This window comes from Rosa rugosa, chromosome 2, assembly GCF_958449725.1.
Source record: "Rosa rugosa chromosome 2, drRosRugo1.1, whole genome shotgun sequence".
Lineage (NCBI taxonomy): Eukaryota > Viridiplantae > Streptophyta > Magnoliopsida > Rosales > Rosaceae > Rosa > Rosa rugosa.
In genome coordinates this window covers 57065013-57087094 of record NC_084821.1, presented here as the reverse complement: position 1 = coordinate 57087094, position 22082 = coordinate 57065013, and the positions used below count along the sequence as shown (strand labels likewise).

Genomic DNA, 22082 nt, shown 5'->3' with positions numbered 1-22082 from the left:
ACTATTATTGCCCCCAATAATACCATCGGAACTACCAAAACACATAAGAAGCAGTAACAAATTACTCTGAACATAATGCAAAAGATCACTGAACAACTATTATAGGGACTTCATAACAATTAAAACACATTACTGCTCCACAATAGACAGATTATTACCCCCCAATAATGTAGTCAGAACTATCAAAACACTTCAGAAACTGTAACAAATTGCTCTGAACACAAAGGAAAAGATCACTAAACAACAATTATAGAGACAAAATAACAATTACGACACATTATTGTCCCCTAATAGACAGATTATTACCCCCTAATAATATAGTCAGAACTACAAAAACACTTCACAACCAGTTCAAACTTAATACGAAGCTCATATTCACCAAAATCAATTCGAAATTAACACAGCAATTCAAAACTAACACAATGTACACAAAAAGACCTAGAAATTCAAATCAAACAGATTAAACCGAGCTAAAATCAAACAATTAGAGATCGATGAAGAAAGAATCAAACCGCGATGAAGGAGGAACACAAATAAGAGCTCGATCTCAGTCCATGGTGATAATCACAGCACAACTCCTCTATCTCTAGAAATTGCAGAGCTCCTCTCTCTCCATAAATCGCAGAGCTCCTCTCTCTCTCTAGAAATCGCAGAGCTCCTCTCTCTCTCTAGAAATCGCAGAGCTTCTTTCTCTCTACGAGAATTTTTATGAAAGCCTTTCATTTGCTTCTCTTCGATGGAAGTTTTATTTTCCCAAAAAAAAAAAACAGAACCTCCGGCAGTGTACAAAATTTAGAAATCGCAGAGCTCCTCTCTCTCCAGAAATGGCAGAGCTTCTCTCTCTAAAATTGGGGAGCTTCTCTCTCTAAATCTCTTTCTGTTTTAATTTTCAGCTTTGATAGTTACAAAAGGGCAAAACGGTCTAAAAATATGAAGAAAACAGGCTCACAAATAAAGAGTTGGGTAAGTGGGGTTATAAAGTGTAACTTATTGTTTAAGTAGTCAATCTCTTAGAGTGTTTGAGTAAGTGAGGTTAATTAACTCCAAATTTAGGTAAATGATCATTTCCCCTAAATTATTCTCAAAAAGTAAAAATATAAGTAGTTAAAATGATGGAAGTTTGACTGATTGTGGGAGTGAGGAGTGTTAACCTCATGGTATTTCAAGTTCATATCACACAACGTTGATGCCAATAGACACACCCAAGTGACCCAGGTGACTAGGACTCTTCGGTCACGTGACCTCTTCAAACGGCTCCACGCTCACTCAGCGCGCTTACCTAGACCCAAATCACATTCCCGAAAATACCCTCACCACCATCAGGTGTCTTTTTCCCCCATCAGTCACAGTCGTTTACTCCAGCATACTTTTCCACTGCACCACCAACGCATTCTCGCCACGTGGAAGCCCAGAACACTAGTCAAAGCTCTCTCTGCTCGAAACGTGTCACTATACCGATGCTGCTCCCAGAACCCCCATTCTCTCTCTCTCTCTCTCTCTCTCTCTAAGCACCAGATTTCAAACTTTCTCTGTCCCTCCCTTTTCACTCTGAATTTCTCACCTTTTAGGGTTTCTGCCAAGAACAAGATTCACCTCTGCTTTAAATGGTAAATCTTCAAATTTTACTCCTTTTTTGGGTTTTTTTTTTGTGAAATTTCATTGCTAGATCCCTTGTTGGGTTGTTAGTTGTTACTTTGCTTCTATGTATTCCATGTTTGGTTGCTCAGAAAATTAGGTAAGAACAAAAAGGGGAAATTTTCCATCTTTGAGGTTTTATCTTGTACTGAATTTAGGGGGGTTCAGTTAGTTTGAAGCTGATAAAGGTAAATAATTGATCTTTTGGCTGTGTGTGTATTTTTTTTTTTTTTTTTTTGTGGGGTATAGTTTTTTCAGCTGCCAAATAGGGTTTGCATTAGGGGTTTTGAATGTGGATGAGGTTGAATTGAACAGTTTGAGTTTCCTATCTTGGTTGTTTGTTTATAAAGTTTGCATCTTTGAGTTGATATGTGATTGTGATTTAGGCTTTTACTTGAAAGCATGCAGTTGGCTAAGTGTTTGTGTAATTTGCATGATGATCCATGATATGTTTCTCCAAGTTGTTTCTGAGATTTGGTATGATAGATTGAGTTTTCCTCTTAGGCTTTTGGGTTTCTTAAGGATCTTGGACTTCTGGGTGTGTGTTTTTGTATTTTCCAATGACTTTGGGTTATTTCTTTGTAATTACAAGTCAGCAAGAATGATATTCTGCAAAAAAGACACTTGTTTTAGTGAAGGTGGTTGAGATCATTTTACCTTATGAGCAGGGCAGATTGGTTGATTGCATCTGTGAGGGTTAAAGGTTTGTATTGTTTCCATTCAGATGTATTAGAGAAAAAAGGAGGTAGATAGAATAGAACTAGAGGTTATGGTGGAGGTAAAGTATTGTGTTGAGGAAAGAAAGACTGATAAGGTAGCCTTAGCCTACCCTTTTGCAGAAGCATGTATAGACTAGAGAGATGAATGTAAACCGAAGTCATGGTTGGCAATTAGAAAAATGTACAGCGGTTGTTGACTTGGGGAATCTCTTCGATAACGGAAAATTCCTGCTTTCCTCCATACCAAAGTCAGCCTTTTTATTTTAAAAGGTTTCTCACATCAATTTTCCAAAAACTACAACATTGACAGTCACTTAGAAACAGGAGTTGGAGATGGTTGAAACAATTTGGTTTGACTGAAAAAGTGATGATTTAGTATTATTTACTATTGTGTTAGAAAAGGGCATTAATGCAAACCTTGTTAGGCTGATTATGCTCTAGTAGAGGCCATATATTCTTTGATTAGTGAAAGGAAAAATTTGTATTGTCAGGACATGAAAAGATATCCAACCAACTCAAGAGAATTGAGGGGTTATTTTCACTTTTTTTCTTGTGTGCTTGTGCTTTATATTCTTATCTCAAAGAGGTTGTGTATGTTTTAATTTCTTTTATTCATCTCTTATTCTTTATTCAGTATTTTGATTAGCGAATAATAAAGACAAGAAGATACTTTCCCATCACTAACCATGGATCACTCGGAACAAACACAACAGCAGCAGCAGCAACAACAACAACAGCAGCCTGTGGTTGGTGTTGTGGCCGGTTCTGGTCAGATGTCTTATGCTCCTCCGTCCTATCAAACTGCTCCGATGGTGGCTTCTGGAACTCCTGCTGTGGTCATCCCTTCCCCTACACAGCCACCCCCGACATTCTCTAATTCCCCACATCAGATAGCCTACCAGCAAGCCCAGCACTTCCACAGCCAACAGCAGCAGCAACAACAACAGCAGCTTCAGGTGTTCTGGGGCAACCAAATGCAAGACATTGAGCAAACAACTGACTTCAAGAATCACAGCCTTCCACTTGCTAGAATTAAGAAAATCATGAAAGCTGATGAGGATGTCCGAATGATATCAGCTGAGGCTCCAGTGATATTTGCAAAGGCATGTGAAATATTCATCTTGGAGCTGACTTTGCGCTCATGGATTCACACAGAAGAGAACAAGAGGAGAACATTACAAAAGAATGATATTGCAGCTGCTATTTCAAGGACTGATGTGTTCGATTTTCTGGTTGATATTATCCCAAGAGATGAGTTGAAAGAGGAGGGACTTGGAGTGACCAAGGCCAACATCCCTGTGGTGGGTTCTGCGGCAGATGTTCCATACTACTATGTTCCACCACAGCATCCTGTTGGTGCTCCTGGGATGATCATGGGGAAGCCAGTGGATCAAGCGACAATGTATGGTGCTCAACATCCTCGGCCACCTATGGCTTTCATGCCCTGGGCTCAGTCCCAACCTCAACAGCCGCTGCCACAGCAGCAACAACAAACCCAACAACAGCAGACAGACAATTAGCGATTGTAGCTGAGGCACTCTCAAAGCCGTTCCCAGGCATAGCTTTTGATTGTTAGATGAGTTTCAATAGTGTTGTGTTAGTTGCAATTCTGATGCTAAATGCCAGTGGATTGTGTGGTGAGCAAATGTTAGGTTGTTATGTTATCTATGTGCTTGTATTGCTTCTGATTCGAAAGTTATCTTGTGGTGTGTGATATTATCCCGGCAGATTCTTGTTTAGGTGTTTATTTAAATTAGTTACTTTGGTAGAGGATGAAGAGAATTTTAGAAGTTTGAAAATTGCAGTTGACTGAAATTTTATTCAGTGTCCTTGTTACCAATGCTGGTATAGCCGATTTGAATTCCATTACTGCGAACTTATGTAAACATCTTTGCTCAAGTAAATTGAGCAGAAAACTTTTTACGTATATCTGAACCTCTGAAGATCAACTGCCCAGTTCCGTGTAAGTCGAAGTGCATCGAATTGAACGGCTCACTGTTGCTGCTACCATTGTACTATAAATCCGATGGTGTGAGCAAAAGTAAAACTGGATTCTTAACACTGTTTTAGTGTGAATGCGATCCTAAGTTATGAAATCATAACAAAAATATGGATTTATAAGCCTCATATTTGTAATGCACGGTAGTATTATGATTTTTGCTATTTATATTACATGTCTAGGCAAATTTTGTCTCCCAAATATCAAACAGTACATCCAAGTATGGCTAGAATGGTTTCTTGTACGGACTGTGAATAAGCTTTTCAGAGGATATCAATAGCAAAATATGGCAAACCCACTTTGACTCTCCTTCATATGCATCCTCTTGAATCTCTAATATGTCTTGTAAAATAACAAAGGTAATAACAATTTAAATTGTGAAACAATTGTTGATAGTAAAAGAGTTAATTATCAACAAAGGTAAGGTACATATAAATCAGCACAATTCTCTCTTTCAAAAATTAAAAGTTCACTGAAAAAGAAAATATATTGGAACCACAATTAACGGTCACCAAAACGTGCTCCCATATTGATCTTCTTACCCTTTTCAAAAAATATTCCACATTCAATTAGCTCTATAATTCGCATTTATAGCTTCCTGAAAATACTCCTCTTGATTTAAAAAAATTGTAGGGTTTTTCTTTACAGTTTTTCCATTTTCACCACATCCCCATTGCTGAAACTTGAAAGGCTTTCTGCTTCTTCCTCTGTTTCTCCTCTGCTTTTCTTAAAGCCATAAACCACCATAGAAAGCCACACCAATCCAAACCTAATCAGAAACATCAAATTCAGAGGGTTCTCTCAGTCTTTGTCAGTTTTGTTTGTTATACAAAGCTCTTTTCAACGGTGATCTTCTTCTCTCAGTATATTTCCAAATCTGCTTGCTCTGTCTTCTCTTAACAATTTTTTTTATAAGATTTTGTGCTTGGTTGTGTGGCATTTGCTTAAAGATCAATGCTTGTGTTGTTGGTTTCTGATACCCTTTTAAGTTTTAAGATAATCGCTCAACTTTATAACCGTTATTGCTTCTCTGGCAAAGCTTGATAGTGTTGAGATTTATATTTACCATGTTTTCTTTGATGTGACAATTGAGCCTTCATTGTTCACTGGAAAATTCTGATTGTCTGTCCTCTTTAGCCTTCGAATAATATTAGTGGAAACTTTTGTGTTTCAAAGTGTTTCCGAGAAAATCTTATTCCCATTATATGTTTTATGAGTGTGTTCAAGTGCTACCAGAGCAAAAAAGATTATGTGCATTGTTTTCATTATTGTTTACTGTATGTCACCACCGCTAGATCATGTCAAAGCTGCTGCCTGCTTCTAATGGCTTCGTAATTTTACTTTACTGTATTATTTGGTTATTGTTTGAAATGTGTTTGGTTCTAATAATTTGACAGTTCTTTCAGTGTGACCGATGACTAACCAGGAAGACTTTTCCCTCAAGGAAACCTCACCGAACATTAGTAGCCGGAGGATCTCCACTGGTCCGGTGACTAGTTATGATCTTGTGGAGCACATGCAGTATCTGTATGTGAGGATTGTGAAAGCCAGAGAGTTGCCACTTCCCTGTGACCCTTATGTTGAACTGAAGCTTGGAAACTACAGAGGAACCACAAGGCCCTTCCAGAAGACTCCAAATCCAGTATGGAACCAAGTGTTTGCTTTCTCCAAAGACAGAATTCAAGATCTAACTATGGAGATTTTGGTGAAGGACAGGGCTGTTGTCGTGGACGATCAAGGTCAAGCGACCATTGGCAAGTTTTCTTTCATTGTTCCTGAGGCTCCCATGAGAATTCCCCCGGACAGTGCATTGGCACCGGAATGGTATAGGCTTGATGGTCAAAATGGGGTTAAGATTCGAGGAGAGTTGATGCTGTCCTTTTGGTCTGGAACACAGGCAGACGAGGCTTTTTCAGAAGCTTGGCACGCTGATGCAGCTGCGGTGAGTGAGGATTGTGTTTCCACTACTCGGTCCAAAGTTTACCTTTCGCCTAGGCTTTGGTATCTTAGAGTGAATGTGATTGAAGCTCAGGATCTGATACTTAAAGTCAACAGTAACAAGGTAGAGACATCAGACTTGTTGGTGAAAGCAGGTCTTGGGAACTTATTTACTAGAAGTAGAGTTTCTAAAAATAAGAGTGTTAACCCGGAGTGGAATGAAGACCTAATGTTTGTTGCAGCAGAACCATTTGATGATCCTTTGGTTGTTAGTGTGGTGGAGTTGGTGAACAAAATGGAGGAGCATTGCATAGGGATGTGTGTGATTCCTCTAAGCGATGTGGAGAGGAGGATAGGGGCTGCTCCTCCCGCAGATAAGTGGTATAATCTTTCCATGATGGTTGAGGGCCAGCAGCAAGAGGTGAAGTTTGCTAGTAAGCTCCACATGAGTATTAGTTTGGATGGGGGATACCATGTTCTTGATGAGCCTACTAATAATATTAGTGATCTTCTCCCGTCATCAAAGTTATTGTGGAGACCTCCCATTGGGGTTTTGGAGTTGGGAATCTTGAATGCTACTGGACTATCACCTATAAAGAACAATAAGCCTTCGAATCAGGTCTGGGCATATTGTGTGGCAAAATATGGGACAAAGTGGGTAAGAACAAGGACGATTGTTGACAGTTCGGAGCCAAAATGGAATGAACAATATACTTGGGAAGTCTATGATCCATGTACAGTCATTACCATTGGAGTTTTTGACAATGGGCATCTACAATGTGGGAACAATAAACTGGATTTACCTATGGGAAAGGTAAGGATTCGGTTATCTACTCTCGAAACTGACAGGGTTTACACAAATTCTTATCCCCTTGTGGTTCCAACACCTTCTGGTTTAAAGAAGATGGGTGAAATCCAATTGGCTGTAAGATTTTCTTGTTCATCTTTGCTTAACTTGCTCAATCAATATTCACAGCCACTGCTCCCCAAATTGCATTACATTCTCCCACTATCTATATATCAGCTTGCTACCTTAAGGCACCAAGCCACTAATATTATCTCAACGAGGTTGGGTCGGGCTGAGCCACCATTAAGGAAAGAGGTTGTGCATTACATGCTGGATGCCAGTGCACATATATGGAGCATTAGAAGAGGCAGAGCCAATTTCAACAGGATCATCAAACTCTTTGATGGTTTTGTTGCACTTCACAAATGGTTTGAGGAGATCCGCAAATGGACTAATCCCATTGCCACAGGGATTGTCCACATTATCTTCTTGGTTGTTCTTTTCTTTCCTGGTGTGATACTTCCCACTATGTTTTTCTACTCCTGTGGCCTAGGGATTTGGCGCTTCAGGAGGAGGCCTAGACAGATTGCATTCATAGATACTGAATTGTCTACTGCCTCCAATGTAACTCCAGAAGACTTGGCTGAGGAGTTTGATCCGTTTCCATCAGGAAAGAATAGCATTGATGATCTAAGAAGGAGATACGATTTACTACGTAGCCTTGGGGGAAGGATTCAGACAGTGCTTGGTGACATAGCAACTCTAGGGGAGAGAGTGCAATCTTTGGTGAGCTGGAGGGATCCAAGAGCTACATTTATGTTTGTTGTCTTCTCTTTTGTTGCTGGGGTAATAGCTTACGTTGTCCCTTTCAGAATGTTAGCTATTGTTGCAATCTTCCATGAGCTAAGGCACCCAAGTTTACGTATTGACCTCCCTTCATTCCCACAAAACTTTCTCAGGAGGATGCCAGCCAGATCTGATACAATGATTTGAGGTTTCTGGTATTGAATTATTCGTTTAATTCTTTTCGAATTCTCTTGTTTATTAGTTTTTGTAGAGAAAGTTTCTTCAAAATTTACTTGATTACATTTGGCTTTCTGTATGTTCATATATTCGGAGCATGCAGTTATGGTCTTTGCTTTCCTCAAGAATTTCATGGATATGATTAATTTTCCATATTGAAACTGTTGAGCATTTGTTTTGTTAGTTGTTACCAATTGAGTTCCTTGCTATCAATCTTCTCTTCAAAATTAGTTCATTAATTAGTTTATTTTATTTTTACCAATTTAATTTATTAATATTAATTAGGACAGACCAGTTAAATGTGGAACTATTTTTGATTTAGTTTTGCAGTCAGTCCTTATATGGTTTATGATTGTTTCCAAGTTCCAATTAAAATGACGATTCTACATTGATTTGCACTTCCTTACATTATGAAACAGATCTTTTACATATGAAATTGATTGAGAACTGTGGTTCTACCACTGAAAGCACTAAGAAATACAACAAAGAAATGAAAGTGACCTTTCAGTCATGATCAAAACTTTCCAAACAGCACTGAATTATCTCTGCGCGGATCATCTATCACATCACTGAACAGTGTATCCACACTTGTGTTCTTGGCCTTCTCAGCCAAGGACTCAAACAAAAAGTTCAGAAAATACTCTATTTCAAATTGATTCGCAACGTGAAGCAGTTGCACTATTCTCGTGGCACTCACGTCCTTGATGAAGTCGGCCTGGAAGGCCTTCATTTTCTTCTCACCATCGTCAGCACCCTTTTTCTTGAGCTCTAGTTTCTTGGTGCAGTACTCGATCACCTTCTCCATTTGCCAGCTCTGCACGTAGGGGAAGGACAGAATCGTCTCGGGAGGAACATCATTCTCCTGGAAGACTTTCTTGAGAGTATCTGACTCCATTGCCACATCTTCCTCCAACTCGAAGACCTTCTCCTCTGCGGTCCTTAAAAAGATCAACCTCTTTATTTCTTTGACGGCGGCGGTGGGGAGGCTGTCCTGGACGATGGACGAGTTGTTGTTGTCCAAGTTGCTGTTGTCGGAAGTCGACATGGTTGTCTGAAATGGGTGACAGTTTAATTGGGAGGTTATAGCTTTGCTTGTAGAGGCTGCCTCTACTTGGGGCGAATCTTTATAGTGATTTCTCAAGGTGTTTACTTTATTACATAATAGTATTTGAGTGGAATGATACACAACTCACTGACATAGTTTGTTGGACAGATATAATCGCTTTTCAAGGTTGGTTTTCATTCTTTTTTCCAGCAGATTTTCATTACTTGTGTCAGAAAGAGTTAATTTATCAGAATTCGAATATGAGAACTCACCCGTATATATCAATTGTTGTGATACGTTACTGACACTGTCAACAAATAAAATAACGTTCTCATATCTATAATAATTTTACTAGTATTGATTATTCATACTTAATTAGCTGTAAAAGCAAAATCACACATTTCACGCCTTAATACGCGCCTTTCAATACACTATCTAGTTTGAACAACCATGGGGTCCTCCCAAAATAAATCATACGTACATTTCAGAAGCCGGGTAGCAAATTTAAGATTATAAGGGATCCTAATCATGGTCTAAATTAATTTACCCATTTTCTAAGTAGGTGGTTAGGTTTAGGGTAAATTGCTGACAAAAAAGAGTAAGGGGATGTCTGTGCAAATAAAATTTCTCAATTCAGAAAGCGCCATTAAATATCTCTTATTATTGACTGAATTTCCAATATCAAAAATTAATCTAGCTATGTTCATAATCGTCAGTTCATATATGCAAGAATTATATATTAGTTTGGAATTGTCCATTAATTAATGCTAGGACATCTCATTTTGCAATTACCATTTTGGATTCCATAGACAGCTAGACCAACCGAAAGATATCATGTTTTTTTTTTTTTTTTTGAAAGGAAGATATCATGCCTTGAATATGATCAGGTATAAAGATGCTTATGTCTTTTCAAATAATGAAAATTCTTTTATGCACCGAAAGTAAGGTTTAAGTTATAAGATGATATATGATGAATTGAGAAGACAAAACTCTCGTCCGGCGCTGCAAGAGAGACCCAAACCTCCAAACGTTTCCTGTCCGGTGGCGGCCATGGGTAGCGCCGGCATCGCCGCGTTGTCCCTATTGCTGGCTGCCGGACGGGTACTTCATTGTCCGGGGTTTTTTGGTCTGAAGAGAAGGGGTTGTCTTGAGGTTTTTTGGTAGGATGGTTGGAGACGAGTTTTTGGCCAGCGTCTCTGGGCGTTTTGACGTTGTTTCTGTGCAGATCCGGCATGGGGGTCGAGCGTCTGGGCACGCTCATGGTGGATTTCCCTATCCAGCGGTGCGGGCTTCGTGGGGCTCGGGGTTGAACTCGACTGCGGTGTGAGCTGCGTGGAGCTTGGGGCAGAGCTCGACGTCAGTACAGGCTGCGTGGAGCTCGACGTTTCTCGTTTTTCTCGTGGGCGGCGCGGCTCATTGCGAAGCAGGTGGTACTGGTTCGTGGCGGGGCTCGTCAGCGGCGAAGAAGTACCGGCGCTGTAAAGGTGGCTACGGGCGTGGTGGAGACGTGGTCTGGGCTTGGGTCCATTTATCTTGCTAGGCCTTGAGATTGGTTCTCTTTCTCTTAGGGCTGCCCGGCTTGCTAATTTAGGCTAGGGTTTTTGCCCTAAGCCCATTTATTTGTTTTTTAGGTTGTCTAAATTACAATAATTCCTTGTATTAGGAAACAAAGCACCGATGTGCACTCTATGTCTCTTTAGCGTCTCTGGAGTAGTACCGAAGGAGGATATCCGCTATTTCTACGTATTTGAATGTACAATGAGTAGGACTATATGTACGTACCACTTGTGGGTACTACCACTAGTTTCTTGTCTGTCTATAAATGACAGCGGAAGAGTATGTAACGACTTATTCTGGCTTGTGATGAATATATTGGCACCCGATTTGGGTTTGATTCAAAAAGTTATAAGATGATATCAACTATTAATATTAATTTATATTCAACAGTTTTTTTAATAAACAAAAAGTATATTTATTGTGGATTGTTCATATTAGTATAAGTGCACGTCGGTGCTTTAAATTCTTCTTTAAAAAAAAAAAACTTAAAACCAAAATTCCCGACCTCAGTTTCCAAGCACGTAACCTAACCCTAACCCTAACCTTAAGAAAAGGTCACTCTTGTGTTTTCACCTTCATGAATTACAATCTGGCGTTTCTATTCTTCAATTTCAGGGCCTTCGAAAGCCCAAGAATAATCCTCGCGAATTTCCGCTTCCTCTTCAGGAGTATAATCATGCTGAACTCCAAATAAATTCCTGCAAGACTCGACCGTCTTATTCTTGGTCCTCTCAGCCATTAAGTGGCACAAATTCTCTAGCAGAACCTCAATTCCCAAGTAATCCACAGTCCAAAGGAGACAGTACAAGTTGTCGTCGCTCAAGTCCTTGTCGAACTCGGCCTGGAATGCCTCAAGGAACCGACCCTCTTTCTTTTCCATGAACTTAACACCGAACTTGGTCTCCAGCTCTTGAACCTTGGTGAAGAACTCGATGATCTTCACCATCTCCCAGCTATTCACGTTGGGGAGCAGAATAATGTCGTCCCTGGAAAAAGCATCGAGGGAGGTTTTGATGGTGGCCGATTCCATTGCCAGGTTCTCTTCCAGCTCGAACTCCTGGCCATCTGACGTCCTCACGGAGATCTTCTTCATCTTCTTCTCTTCGGTGGCGATCAACCTTGCTATAGGATTTTGGGAGGCAATTCTAGCAGGCTACGCATTTTTTGTGTGAATCTGTGATTCTGTTTCGAACTTTGGACGAGGCATATCGTATATATATAACATATACATCTTAGAGTGTTGGATTCAGAATCCTCTACAAACTATATATCGGGTTAATTTCTGGACAGATTTGAAATTAAATCCTTGTCTCAATAGGAGACCATATTAAAAATAAAGAACAATTCTTAGGTTTACCCTTAGGGTGAATGAACATATTCACCTCCGTTGTCGATTAATATATTTTTACTTAATAAATTTATAATCCAACGGTCTATATCTTAAATTATCCTTTAAAGATCATCTCTGTAAAAAATCTATCGAATCCGAAATCATTTAATTATCTAATTGAATCAAACAAATGGATGGTTCTAACAACACTTACTACTACTATAATGAACCGTCCATGTATTTCATAGAAATGAATAACTAAAAGGTCTTCAATTTGATTGATTTTTTACAGAGCTAATCTTTATATTACGTTATACAACATGAATGGTTGGATTAGAAAATTATAAAGTTATTATGCGTTAATCGCAAGAGAGGGTGAATAAGCTCATTCACCTTAGGGGTGAACCTAAGAATTGTTCAAAAATAAATTACTATGAGGGATCGCATACACCTTTATAATTTAATTTATTCATTAAAAAAATTACATTTTAAATCTAGTAATACAACTAAAATAAATAATTGTTGGGCCGAAATTTTCAGTATTTTTTCTTGATCCAAAACAGTATCATGGATTTCGTTGCTGTATAGAGAACTTTTGAAAATAGCCAGCTCATCATTTTGCTGCCCAGACCTATCACTCCAGATCACCATTAAAATTTTGTCCCATTTTTGGAGAGCATTATGGAAAGAGAAAATTTTACAAATAGTACCCGAGTTAAAAGTCATTCATCACTTTGGTACATCAATTTCAAAAACTATCATATTAGTATTCCAACATTAAAATTCATCTACTAATTAACGTGTTAAACTCTATTTTTGTTGGGCTATTTTCGTCACTCCAAGTCTCAATTTTTTTATTCTTCCAGTCCACTACTATCATCTTTCTCAGCTATTCTTGAGAGACTGAGATTATATAATAGTGAGGAGAGAAAATCAGAGAGGGTGAGAGAGATGCTATTCAATTTGAGTTTGGAAGTATTGTCTCTGCCATCAATTGCTACGATGTCGTACTCCGGAAGGTCAAGGTACTACCCCTCAGATTACAAGGAGTCAAGGAGAGAAATTGAGAAACACTTTGCATCAAAGGCAAAAGTGATTGATTTCCATCTAGTGGTCGATCCATGGACAAGAGAATCTCGTGGATTTGGATTTGTTACCATGGAATTTTTTTTATGTTGCTGTGTTTGATTTTGCTAATTTTCTGGCTTTTGGTTTGAATTCTTGTTTTGCTTTCTGGGTTTTTGGTATCGCATGGATTGAGAGAGAGAGAGAGTAATGGCTGACTAATCTCAGAAACCCAGGAGCCCCAGTGGCGTTTCCTGACCCCTCTGAACTTCTTTGATTGTACCATGATTCATTATTGGCAGTATGTTAATTAACAAAATTCTTGTGCGACCATGCTATCATGGAACTATTACCATATAATCAATAACTATAAGACTTAGACCCGCAAGACATAGAGATTCTAACAAGTATGTTGAAATTGCGTATATATATATATATATATATATATATAGCTCCTCCTACCAGTCTACCTCCCTTGTAACTTCACTCATTTAAGCGTGTGGTCGGAGACACTTAATTGGTTTGGTGCTATAGAAGGAAAATAACCCTATGGGTTGCAATCAATATTTGAAATAGAACTTCCTATCTTTTCTCCTAGTGTAATCAAATTATTACACTGTCTACCAAATCTAGCTTTTGAAGAAAAGATTGAAACTTCTGTTTCAATCTTTGGAATGAAAATTTCAATCTTAAATTTCTTCCATATCTAAATGCAAAGAGCTTGGCAGTTTTGAGTAGATTTGGTAAATCGATCTGTATCACTGTATGATAATTTGAGTAACAATTCAAAGTGTTTTATAGAGTGTAGAGTATTAGAAATTTTGGTCTCTCCCTCCACTTTCTATAAATATCAGCGGTCTCCATTACTAAAGTTAATCTCTCGTCCCCGTAAAAAATTCATTCAAATGGTCATACACTAATCTGACTAGTGACTTGGGCATCCTGCATCCAAGCGCGTGTTTGGCTGACCATACAGTAGTTTATCTGATAATCTCTCCATTTTCTTTAGTTGGTTCTTGCCATGGAAATCTTTTTGGTTTGAGATAGAAGACAACCAAAGCCAGACTTCCTCCATTCTTACTCGAGGAGATATGATATCACTTCAAATAAAAAACACAACCGTACAAATTTACTCATTGGATTCAACAATTCTTCCTTGAGTAGATGATGTCAAAATTTTGTACTATCATTTATAAGCACATAGCTATATGTTCATATATATATAGCTAGCATTTGGTGGTCTTGCTAGAGTGAAAACCATCATCAATATCCAATGTGACAAACTGAATAGTGTTATCTTTGTCCCAAGAACTTGTGACCCAGACGATATAAACAAAAATGAGCAAATAGCTGAAAAAACAATTGTCTATTTCGAGGGTTTTCTCCCTAGCCGCACAGTCATTTTCGACCCTAGCTGCTTCTTTCCAGTGTGTCAAGTCAGAGCTCGTCTGACGGTGGCATGCTTCAATGTGGTCTTTGGCTGCGCTGATTTGCAGCGCTGTTGCAAGACCGGTGATGTTTCCAAGCATTGTCTATGGCTTTTTGGGTTTGCTGGACAGGGGACCGGCAGCTGTTGGTTGGCACATCCGATTTCGCTGGCGGCAAGGGCGATTGCAGTAACAGATTTCAGGAGCGGTGGTGGCGATTTCACGAGACGGTGTCTACTCCCTGAGGGCAGCTTTGCCGCTGGTAAATCCCAACTCCGATAGGGTTTTTCTTATAGTAATGCGACTTTGGGTGGTGACGTCGCAGGGGAGGTGCCAACGTTTCTGTAATGGTGGCGACGAGGGTCGCAGTGTCGTGCTTCGTGTTGCAAGTGGTGGGATGGGTTTTGGGCCGGGTCGACCTTGTTGGGCCTTAATTGGTCTTGGGCTGGTATTCTCTATTGGGTCATGTCGGGCTGTAATTTTAAGTTTTTATCTTACTTAATTTCTTATTTTAAAGGGAAAGTTATGCACTTTTATGCATCTATGTTTTCTTTTTACATCAAGTTAATGAATCTCCTGGAGTACCACAATTGAGTGCATTGACGAAAGAAGATTCAAAGTAATTTTCTTAGTGTAAACTAGGATTGTTGCGAGAATGTACGAGTGGATGATACACTTTTTCCCTTACCTGCTTGACCACTGATGTAGGGTACGTACAAGTATATGAGAATTATTTGCAAGTGCCGTCCTGGCCTTGAGATTGAATGAAATCTCTATTACTTTGTCAAAAAACGAAGAAGATGAAATAAACAAAAATTACACAGTTTCTTTGTTTCCAATCATGAAAAAAATAAAAAAATTGACACTCAAACAATATGGTTTAAATTACGTCTCACCAAGTTATGACCAAGGCATATGAGTTATTTTAGATCATGTCTTAGTCATGACTACCACAGCAATTTTTGTTTTACAAAGAAATTGTGGGACCATGATTTAGACCATAAATATCGTTTCGAGTATCAAATATTTTTGGTTTTCATAATTGAAAACAAAGAGCCACACCACCATTGATCCTGCCTCTAACCAATAAGAGATTTGCAAACTAGAGGCGAATTCAGAAAAGAGTAGAAACCTAAATCTAAACCCAGAACCGTTCAGATCTATAAAGATGTCCAAAACCATTTAGATCATGTTTGGTTCGCGGAAAGTAAGCATCCGAAAAGAAAATGGGTTTTGCTAAATGTACCCAGCAAATCTCTTTATACACCCAGCAGTAAAAAATTTACCCTTAAATTTCCAACTTTATCCTTAGAAAACCCAGCACTGATATCTCTCTCAGGTTCCGATTTCTCTCACATTTGATCAAATCATTGACTCAAATCCCGATTCTGGAAATTCTAAAATGTTTGGTTGCTTTTCTTAATGTAAGAGAAGATCAAGAGAGTTCCTTATGGGGAAGAACATGCCTTTTTCAATTACTCATTATTTCTCGTTCTCTACAATGTACAATCGAATCACGATGTCGGCGATTTTCGCCGGAGCTTAAATCTCAAGTAATAAGGCTTTGAATCTGGATTACAGCACTTGCAGGTTAGAGCCTTCAATTTGTCTCATAACCCAGCAGGATATGATCACTTCTGCTGGACAAGAAACCCATGACCCAGTGTTCCAATTGTTGAAATCCTCAATATCTAAATGAAAATTCTACAGTTTTCTTATATATAAATTCTCAGTTGGACATTTGAAAAAAGAAAAAGAATATGTAATACACTACAAAAAAGAATTCATTTAGCTTCACCAGTTAGCGTCGGCGTCAGAATGCCGTCGCCATTGATCAAAAATTCGCTACGGCAAATGCGGCGTCGCAAAGAGAAAAATTATTTGCCACGGCATGGCGTCGCCGTCGCATAAATGTGCCTTCAATTGCTACGGCATATTTTTTCCGTCGCTAAATTTCTCTACTTTTAACTACGGTAGGTTCTGCCGTCGTCTATTTTCATTTTATACATTTTTTTTAGTTTTTTTTTTTTTTTTACTTTTGGGTGAATATCGGTGCCAAAGTTAAACATATCGGCAAAGACTTTGGGTTCATGAACATTGTTCTTGTTCCCGCTCCCTCCATCTGCTATTTCCCGCTCACTCCATCCAGTCCCGACAACGAAGTCAACCATAGCAATCCGCGAAGTCGACCGTAGCAATCCGCGAAGTCGACATCTGCTAGTTCAGCTCCACCTCCTTCCAATTTTTCTTCCTCCTCCGTTGCTCAGATCCTAAACTCTAATACCCAGAAATCAATCAGATCTGTTTGTCTCTCACTTTGTGGACTGCATCTTGTCGATCTCCACTCTCAAAACAGGTCAGAAGCTCAAAGCTCACTTCTTTTCATGTTTTGGGAGCTAATTAATCAAAACCAAGATTCGATTTGGCTTGGGTTTACTCCAGGGAAGTGGTCTTTTATTTCAACAAATCAAATAGGATATTTGTTTTTCTGGGCTTTGCATCGTATATATTTGATTTGTTATGTAACTTTGATTTGCATTGGAATATTTGGATATATAATCTAAATGTCATAAATCGTTCATCATATATCTTGTCCTCTTCTATCTATATATATCTATCTGTTTTTCATGGATTGAGTGATGCTTGAATTTCTTCTAATCATTTTTCTTATCTTTTATTTGTTTAGTTCTCTCCTTTGGGTAATCTAAAGGCCACAATATGATTGGCTTATATTCTCGGCATATGTTATTTGATATGAGCTAATACTGTGGTTATTTATGTAAGAATGAGAGAGCAGAATCAGAGCAGAAGAAAGCAGAAAATCTGATAGCGCTGGCAGAAAAGAGAAAGGTTTGTAGTCTATTTTCTTTTCGAAACTTTGAGATTTGGATGAATAAATCTCTGATATTTCTTGCGCTTTATTGGTAATTGCAGAGAGAAAATGAGAAGCTTCACTCAGAAATAATTGAATTGAAAGACCAGCTCCAAGCCAAACAGGCAGTGAATGAGGATTTTGAAGCCCAGAAGAAAATTAAAGCACTTGAACAAGTGTTAAAGGAGAAGGCGCATGAGCTTACTGATCTGTCAGAATTTTACAATCCACTGATTTTCAAGGAGAGGAGCAATAATGATGAGCTGCAGGGGGCCCGTAAAGAGTTAATTGAGGTATGTTCATATTCTAAACATGAAATTGAGGTATGTTCATATTCTAAACATGTTTTCGATATAGTTTATAAACTATTTCCCTACACTATATATTGGAACTAATGCATGATTAAAATCAGAATGCCTTGAATAAGTTATAGTCTCTTGGTCATCTTTGTTGATTCACTATTTTTGATAATCGATTTTGTTGGGAAGAAAGGGGAAGGCATTTTTTGGATATGTAGAGTTTTTCCTTTGGTCTCTGGGACTCCCTTAGCCACAAATAGGATTGTCAAGACACAGACTGCACCAAATAGGTAGTATGTTCCTGTAAAGCAGATCAAATTCATGTACATAGTGAATCAGACTTCAGTAGTGAAACAATATAAATCACTTGGACTAATAACTTTGGTTCACACGATTTAGGGCCTGTTTGGGATTTTCTTTAGTAAACTGTTTTTGCTGGAAGCCTTTTTGTTACATGCACATAAAATTTCAATATTTACTTCACAGTAAGTGTGTCCTCTAAAAGCACTTGGACATCCTTCCTTAGGTGCTTCTACCTACCTACCCGAAAAACACTTCTAACTATTTCTGCTAGCTGTCAAAAGAGCTTTTGGCAGGTCTACTGGTGCTAAAAGAAACCACACTTACCTGAGGAACTCCAGTTCATAAGAGAGTTGTAAGTATAGGAAACTACCCAAGCACCAGACCAGTTCACAAACCCACCAAGCTTCCACCCACTCCCTTCACATTAATTGGGAAAATCTGCAGTAGGCCACCATTTCATGAATATTCAGTTGGAATTGAACATCTGCAGTCAATTAGGTTTAGTAGTCTTTTACATTATATATATATATATATATATATATATTGGTTTTTTTTTTTTTTTGGAGGAATAGAGGAAGTGACAAGTTTTCCACATTTACCTCGGACATTATCACCCAAGGGCCTGCCTTTCAGAAGACTTTGTGAAGTAACTATGTATTCCTGTTGAAAAAAGAAAGCTTGCACAGTTAGATATCTTCAGTCTAATTATCTTGTTAGTTCAATTTTGTTAGTTTGGAATGAAGAAAGTGATGGAATTGGACTGGTTTGAAATACTTGCTTGCTATATTCATCTGACTAGTTAATCAAATGCTTAATCTAAAGATTGTCTGATTATGTATATTCCAAGTTTGAGAACATATTTTTTCTTGTCTGGACATTATTCCGCTATGTTAAAAGAAAAACCTTAGTTATGACTCTTTAGTATATCTTGATGTTTTTGATTTTGATGAAGAGACTAAACCAATATATTCCAACTTGATTTTATGCCTATACTTTGTCTTAATACTACTTTCTTGACGAACCTCTGCATTATTTTTGGCACTTTGGCCAGCAGCTGAAATAGATACCCATGCAATTACCCAACTTAATGTCATTATGCTACTAAATAATCAAACATTTTAATGATGTAAGGCTTCTGATTTTGATGGTAGATCATTGAGTTAAGAGAAAGAAGACGAGAGACTGAAGATCTTGGTTGAACAAGGTGAAATTTGTGCACTTGGTACTATCCTATAGTGATTCATTAATTTCAACTTTGGCTTTTCAATTGATTGTTTATATTTTGTATTCTTCCAGTTTAGTTGCCTATCTTCTTTTTGTCATTCTTAATGAATAATTGCAGAATCTGCTGGAACTGCATCCATTTTAATATGTGTGTGTGTATATACCTTGCATAGAATCTTGTTACTGATCTAAATATACTAGTCTTGTTATGTTTTCAATGATTTGTAAATTAGGGTTTGCTAATTTCGATTGTTTGGCTTTTTGCTTTTGGTATATTAGGGTGCATTATTGGACGAACATATAGCAGAACAAACTGTGGTACTTTGAATGAGAGAGGGAGAGCAAATCTGTGGTTTTGATGGGTTTCAATGTCCCTTAAACGCCGTCGGTTCACTGTGATCTGAACCATCTCCACTCTTCGCTTTAGGTAATCATCCTCCTCCCTCCCCATTTCTCAGTCCTCTGTTCAATATTTGATTGCTCTAATTTTCTGTACCGAAGCTTATACTCTTCTTCTGTTAATTTTCTAAATTGGGTAGCTCGAGCGAATGTAATCAAAATTAGGGTTTTGCTTGGTCTCCAATTTGTATCCCAAACTTCAATTGGGGTTTTTGTTCGTGGATGGAATTGGATCATCTTTCGGTGTTGTTTAATAATTGCTAGCCCTACCAAGTTTGGAATTTACATAAAAATGAATTCTTTGAGGGAAATTTTGCCTTTTTTTTTTCCCTACCATTATTCACATTTCGTAAAGATAATTTTGTTAATTTGGGTGGTTTTGTAATTGAATGATTGTTTATGATTTTAGATGATTGAGAAGTACAATGACATTGTATTGCAGGCTATCCAAGAGTAGAAGAAGAGTGGCTTTCTAGGTCAGTGACAGAGGTAAAAGAATTCCAGAATTGAAATGATATCAATAATCTAATCCCAATGACAACAGTAGGAAAAGATATTGTTTTAAACTGCGCTCTTCCTTATGAACTTGGGTCTCATTTGTTAATTTTTCGTGTTACTTCAGGATTACTCATGTTTCTTGTTTATGGTTTGACTACAGCTCCTACATTTGAACTAGCATTGTGAAACCTCTTGGCTTTAAATTTATGGTTTGACTACAGCTCCTACCTTTTTGTTCATTACCTTATGATGTTCCCTGATTGCACACTTTGCAGGTATTTCAAAGGTCATGAGCTCCTTGTTTATTTACAAGATTATGACTATTCTTTGGAATTCATATGAGGTCAGCATGTGTTTGTGCAAGCCATGATAAATAGCTTTATTAGAACTTCACCCTGTTATCTTACATGTCTTAAACCAGCATTTAGCTGGATATATATACTGGCTTGAAACTTATGATTTCTTGACATCCATGTTGAGTTTTGCATTATGCTTGTAGAGAAGAAGCAAGTTGGTGCTAGACATATAAGTTGAAGCTAGTATCTTACATTGGGTTTAGTGTCTCATGTTTACATGTCTGAATATTGGATCTTTGCTTGATTGTTGTCTAATTATCATAAGTGAAAACAATACACCGCTGTTAATAATATATTTTCTCTTCCAAATTAATTAGCGGTTTATGCCTGTTCAATTGAATTCTTGTTTTCCTTACTGCAGGTGTTTATGTTGGTGTAGAAGAGGACGGAAGCACTGAAGATGATGATGGTTTAGGAGATGCATGGTTGGAAATGTCAATGGCATTAGAATCTTCAAAGGTATTGTTTATATTCTTTCTTTACAGTAAGTGTCTTGATGTCAAGTGATTGGTATAAACTTTAGGGTTGTTTTGGGCTAAAATGTCTGATAATTTTTCAGAGCTGTAATCATAGTACACAATCATTATTTTATATTGATTTTCATCTCTTTCTGATAGGATGTCGCTGTACATCCTTTATCTGATCGAAGAAAGAATGAGTGAAGGCTACAGTGAGCATTCTTTTGTCTTCAGCTGGGACGAGTTGAAGAAGCAACTAGGTGCTTAGCTGACATGCACGAAGTAAGTAAACTGGGATTGCCACTAAATCATGATATTGTCCAGGTTTAAAGCATCCATTCTGTTTCACAACATCTTCAAGTTCTTGGGAGGTCCCGGCAAGGCTTATCTTGAAGTATAAAAAAAAAAAACTACCTTGTATTATCTTGTAAACTCATGTATAAGAGCTTCATTTCCTTTGTGACATTCATGAGAAAAATTAACGTGCAACATTCCCTTTTCAATATGCTTAATTCCATTTTGTACAGCTATTATCCACCCAAAAAAAAAAAAAATCCAGCATGCATATTTTGCATGCCAGATTTTTTTTTTTATTCATAAATAAACTTTTGCGATGGCAAAATTGCCGTCGCAAAGCTTTGGTAGTGGTCGATGGCGTCGCCATGGATATTTGCTACGGCATTTTTCAGTAGCAAAATTCTTGTGATGGCAACGTTTGCCGTCGCTATTAAGCTTGCGACGGCGCAATTTCCGTCGCAAATACCAATGGCGACGCCCTCAACGACATCGGCGCAATTGCCGTCGCCTAGCCGTCACCATTGGTCTTTTGCGACGGCAATTTCACTTTCCGCGACGGCACAACGCCGTGGCAATTTGAATTCTTTTTTGTAGTGATAACTGAAGGAATTGAGAATTGCATCAGACGAATTAGGGAAATATCAAGGTTGGAGGTCGGAGAAATCTGATGAAGAGGTAGTGGGGATGAGGAGTGGAGGACGCTTGCTTTCAGTGCTGGGTGCAATATGGACAATATGGGGTAAAACTGGAAATTAAATGACTTTTTTTTTATTGCTGGGTTTATTTAGATATTTGCTGGGTCTATTTAGAAAGACCCAAGAAAATTTGTTCCTTTCTTACTTTTGGGATGC

General features: G+C 38.2%; 4 protein-coding genes and 1 long non-coding RNA gene across 9 annotated transcripts; 3 read left to right on the top strand and 2 right to left on the bottom strand.

Annotated features, from left to right (window-relative positions):
- The first annotated feature begins 1447 nt into the window (after positions 1 to 1447).
- On the top strand, positions 1448 to 4169 carry LOC133728690 (nuclear transcription factor Y subunit C-2). Of its 2 annotated transcripts, none has more exons than XM_062156117.1 (2): positions 1448 to 1607; positions 2989 to 4169. In XM_062156117.1, the coding sequence occupies exon 2, from the start codon at positions 3041 to 3043 to the stop codon at positions 3872 to 3874; it is 834 nt and encodes a 277-aa protein (XP_062012101.1). In that variant the 5' UTR covers positions 1448 to 1607; positions 2989 to 3040; the 3' UTR covers positions 3875 to 4169. The 2 variants fall into 2 exon arrangements, with proteins under 2 accessions (XP_062012101.1, XP_062012102.1); XM_062156118.1 differs by having other exon boundaries at positions 1450 to 1607; positions 3068 to 4169.
- A 1598-nt stretch (positions 4170 to 5767) lies between these two features.
- Positions 5768 to 8071, top strand: LOC133731119 (FT-interacting protein 3-like). The gene has a single exon (XM_062158573.1). The coding sequence runs from the start codon at positions 5768 to 5770 to the stop codon at positions 8069 to 8071; it is 2304 nt and encodes a 767-aa protein (XP_062014557.1).
- Positions 8072 to 8615: 544 nt separating this feature from the next.
- Positions 8616 to 9146, bottom strand: LOC133731118 (SKP1-like protein 20). The gene has a single exon (XM_062158572.1). It carries the CDS (start codon positions 9144 to 9146, stop codon positions 8616 to 8618), a length of 531 nt encoding a protein of 176 aa, XP_062014556.1.
- A 2155-nt stretch (positions 9147 to 11301) lies between these two features.
- On the bottom strand, positions 11302 to 11796 carry LOC133731117 (SKP1-like protein 1A). The gene has a single exon (XM_062158571.1). It carries the CDS (start codon positions 11794 to 11796, stop codon positions 11302 to 11304), a length of 495 nt encoding a protein of 164 aa, XP_062014555.1.
- A 4834-nt stretch (positions 11797 to 16630) lies between these two features.
- On the top strand, positions 16631 to 21320 carry LOC133734471 (uncharacterized). 4 transcript variants are annotated; one of them, XR_009858320.1, is made up of 9 exons: positions 16631 to 16881; positions 17310 to 17375; positions 17460 to 17690; positions 19151 to 19203; positions 19503 to 19650; positions 20065 to 20098; positions 20396 to 20463; positions 20838 to 20935; positions 21094 to 21320. It is a non-coding gene; the product is annotated as an uncharacterized LOC133734471 (long non-coding RNA). The 4 variants fall into 4 exon arrangements; XR_009858318.1 differs by having other exon boundaries at positions 20065 to 20111; XR_009858321.1 differs by lacking the exon at positions 20396 to 20463 and adding an exon at positions 20281 to 20395 and having other exon boundaries at positions 20065 to 20111.
- Positions 21321 to 22082: the final 762 nt, after the last annotated feature.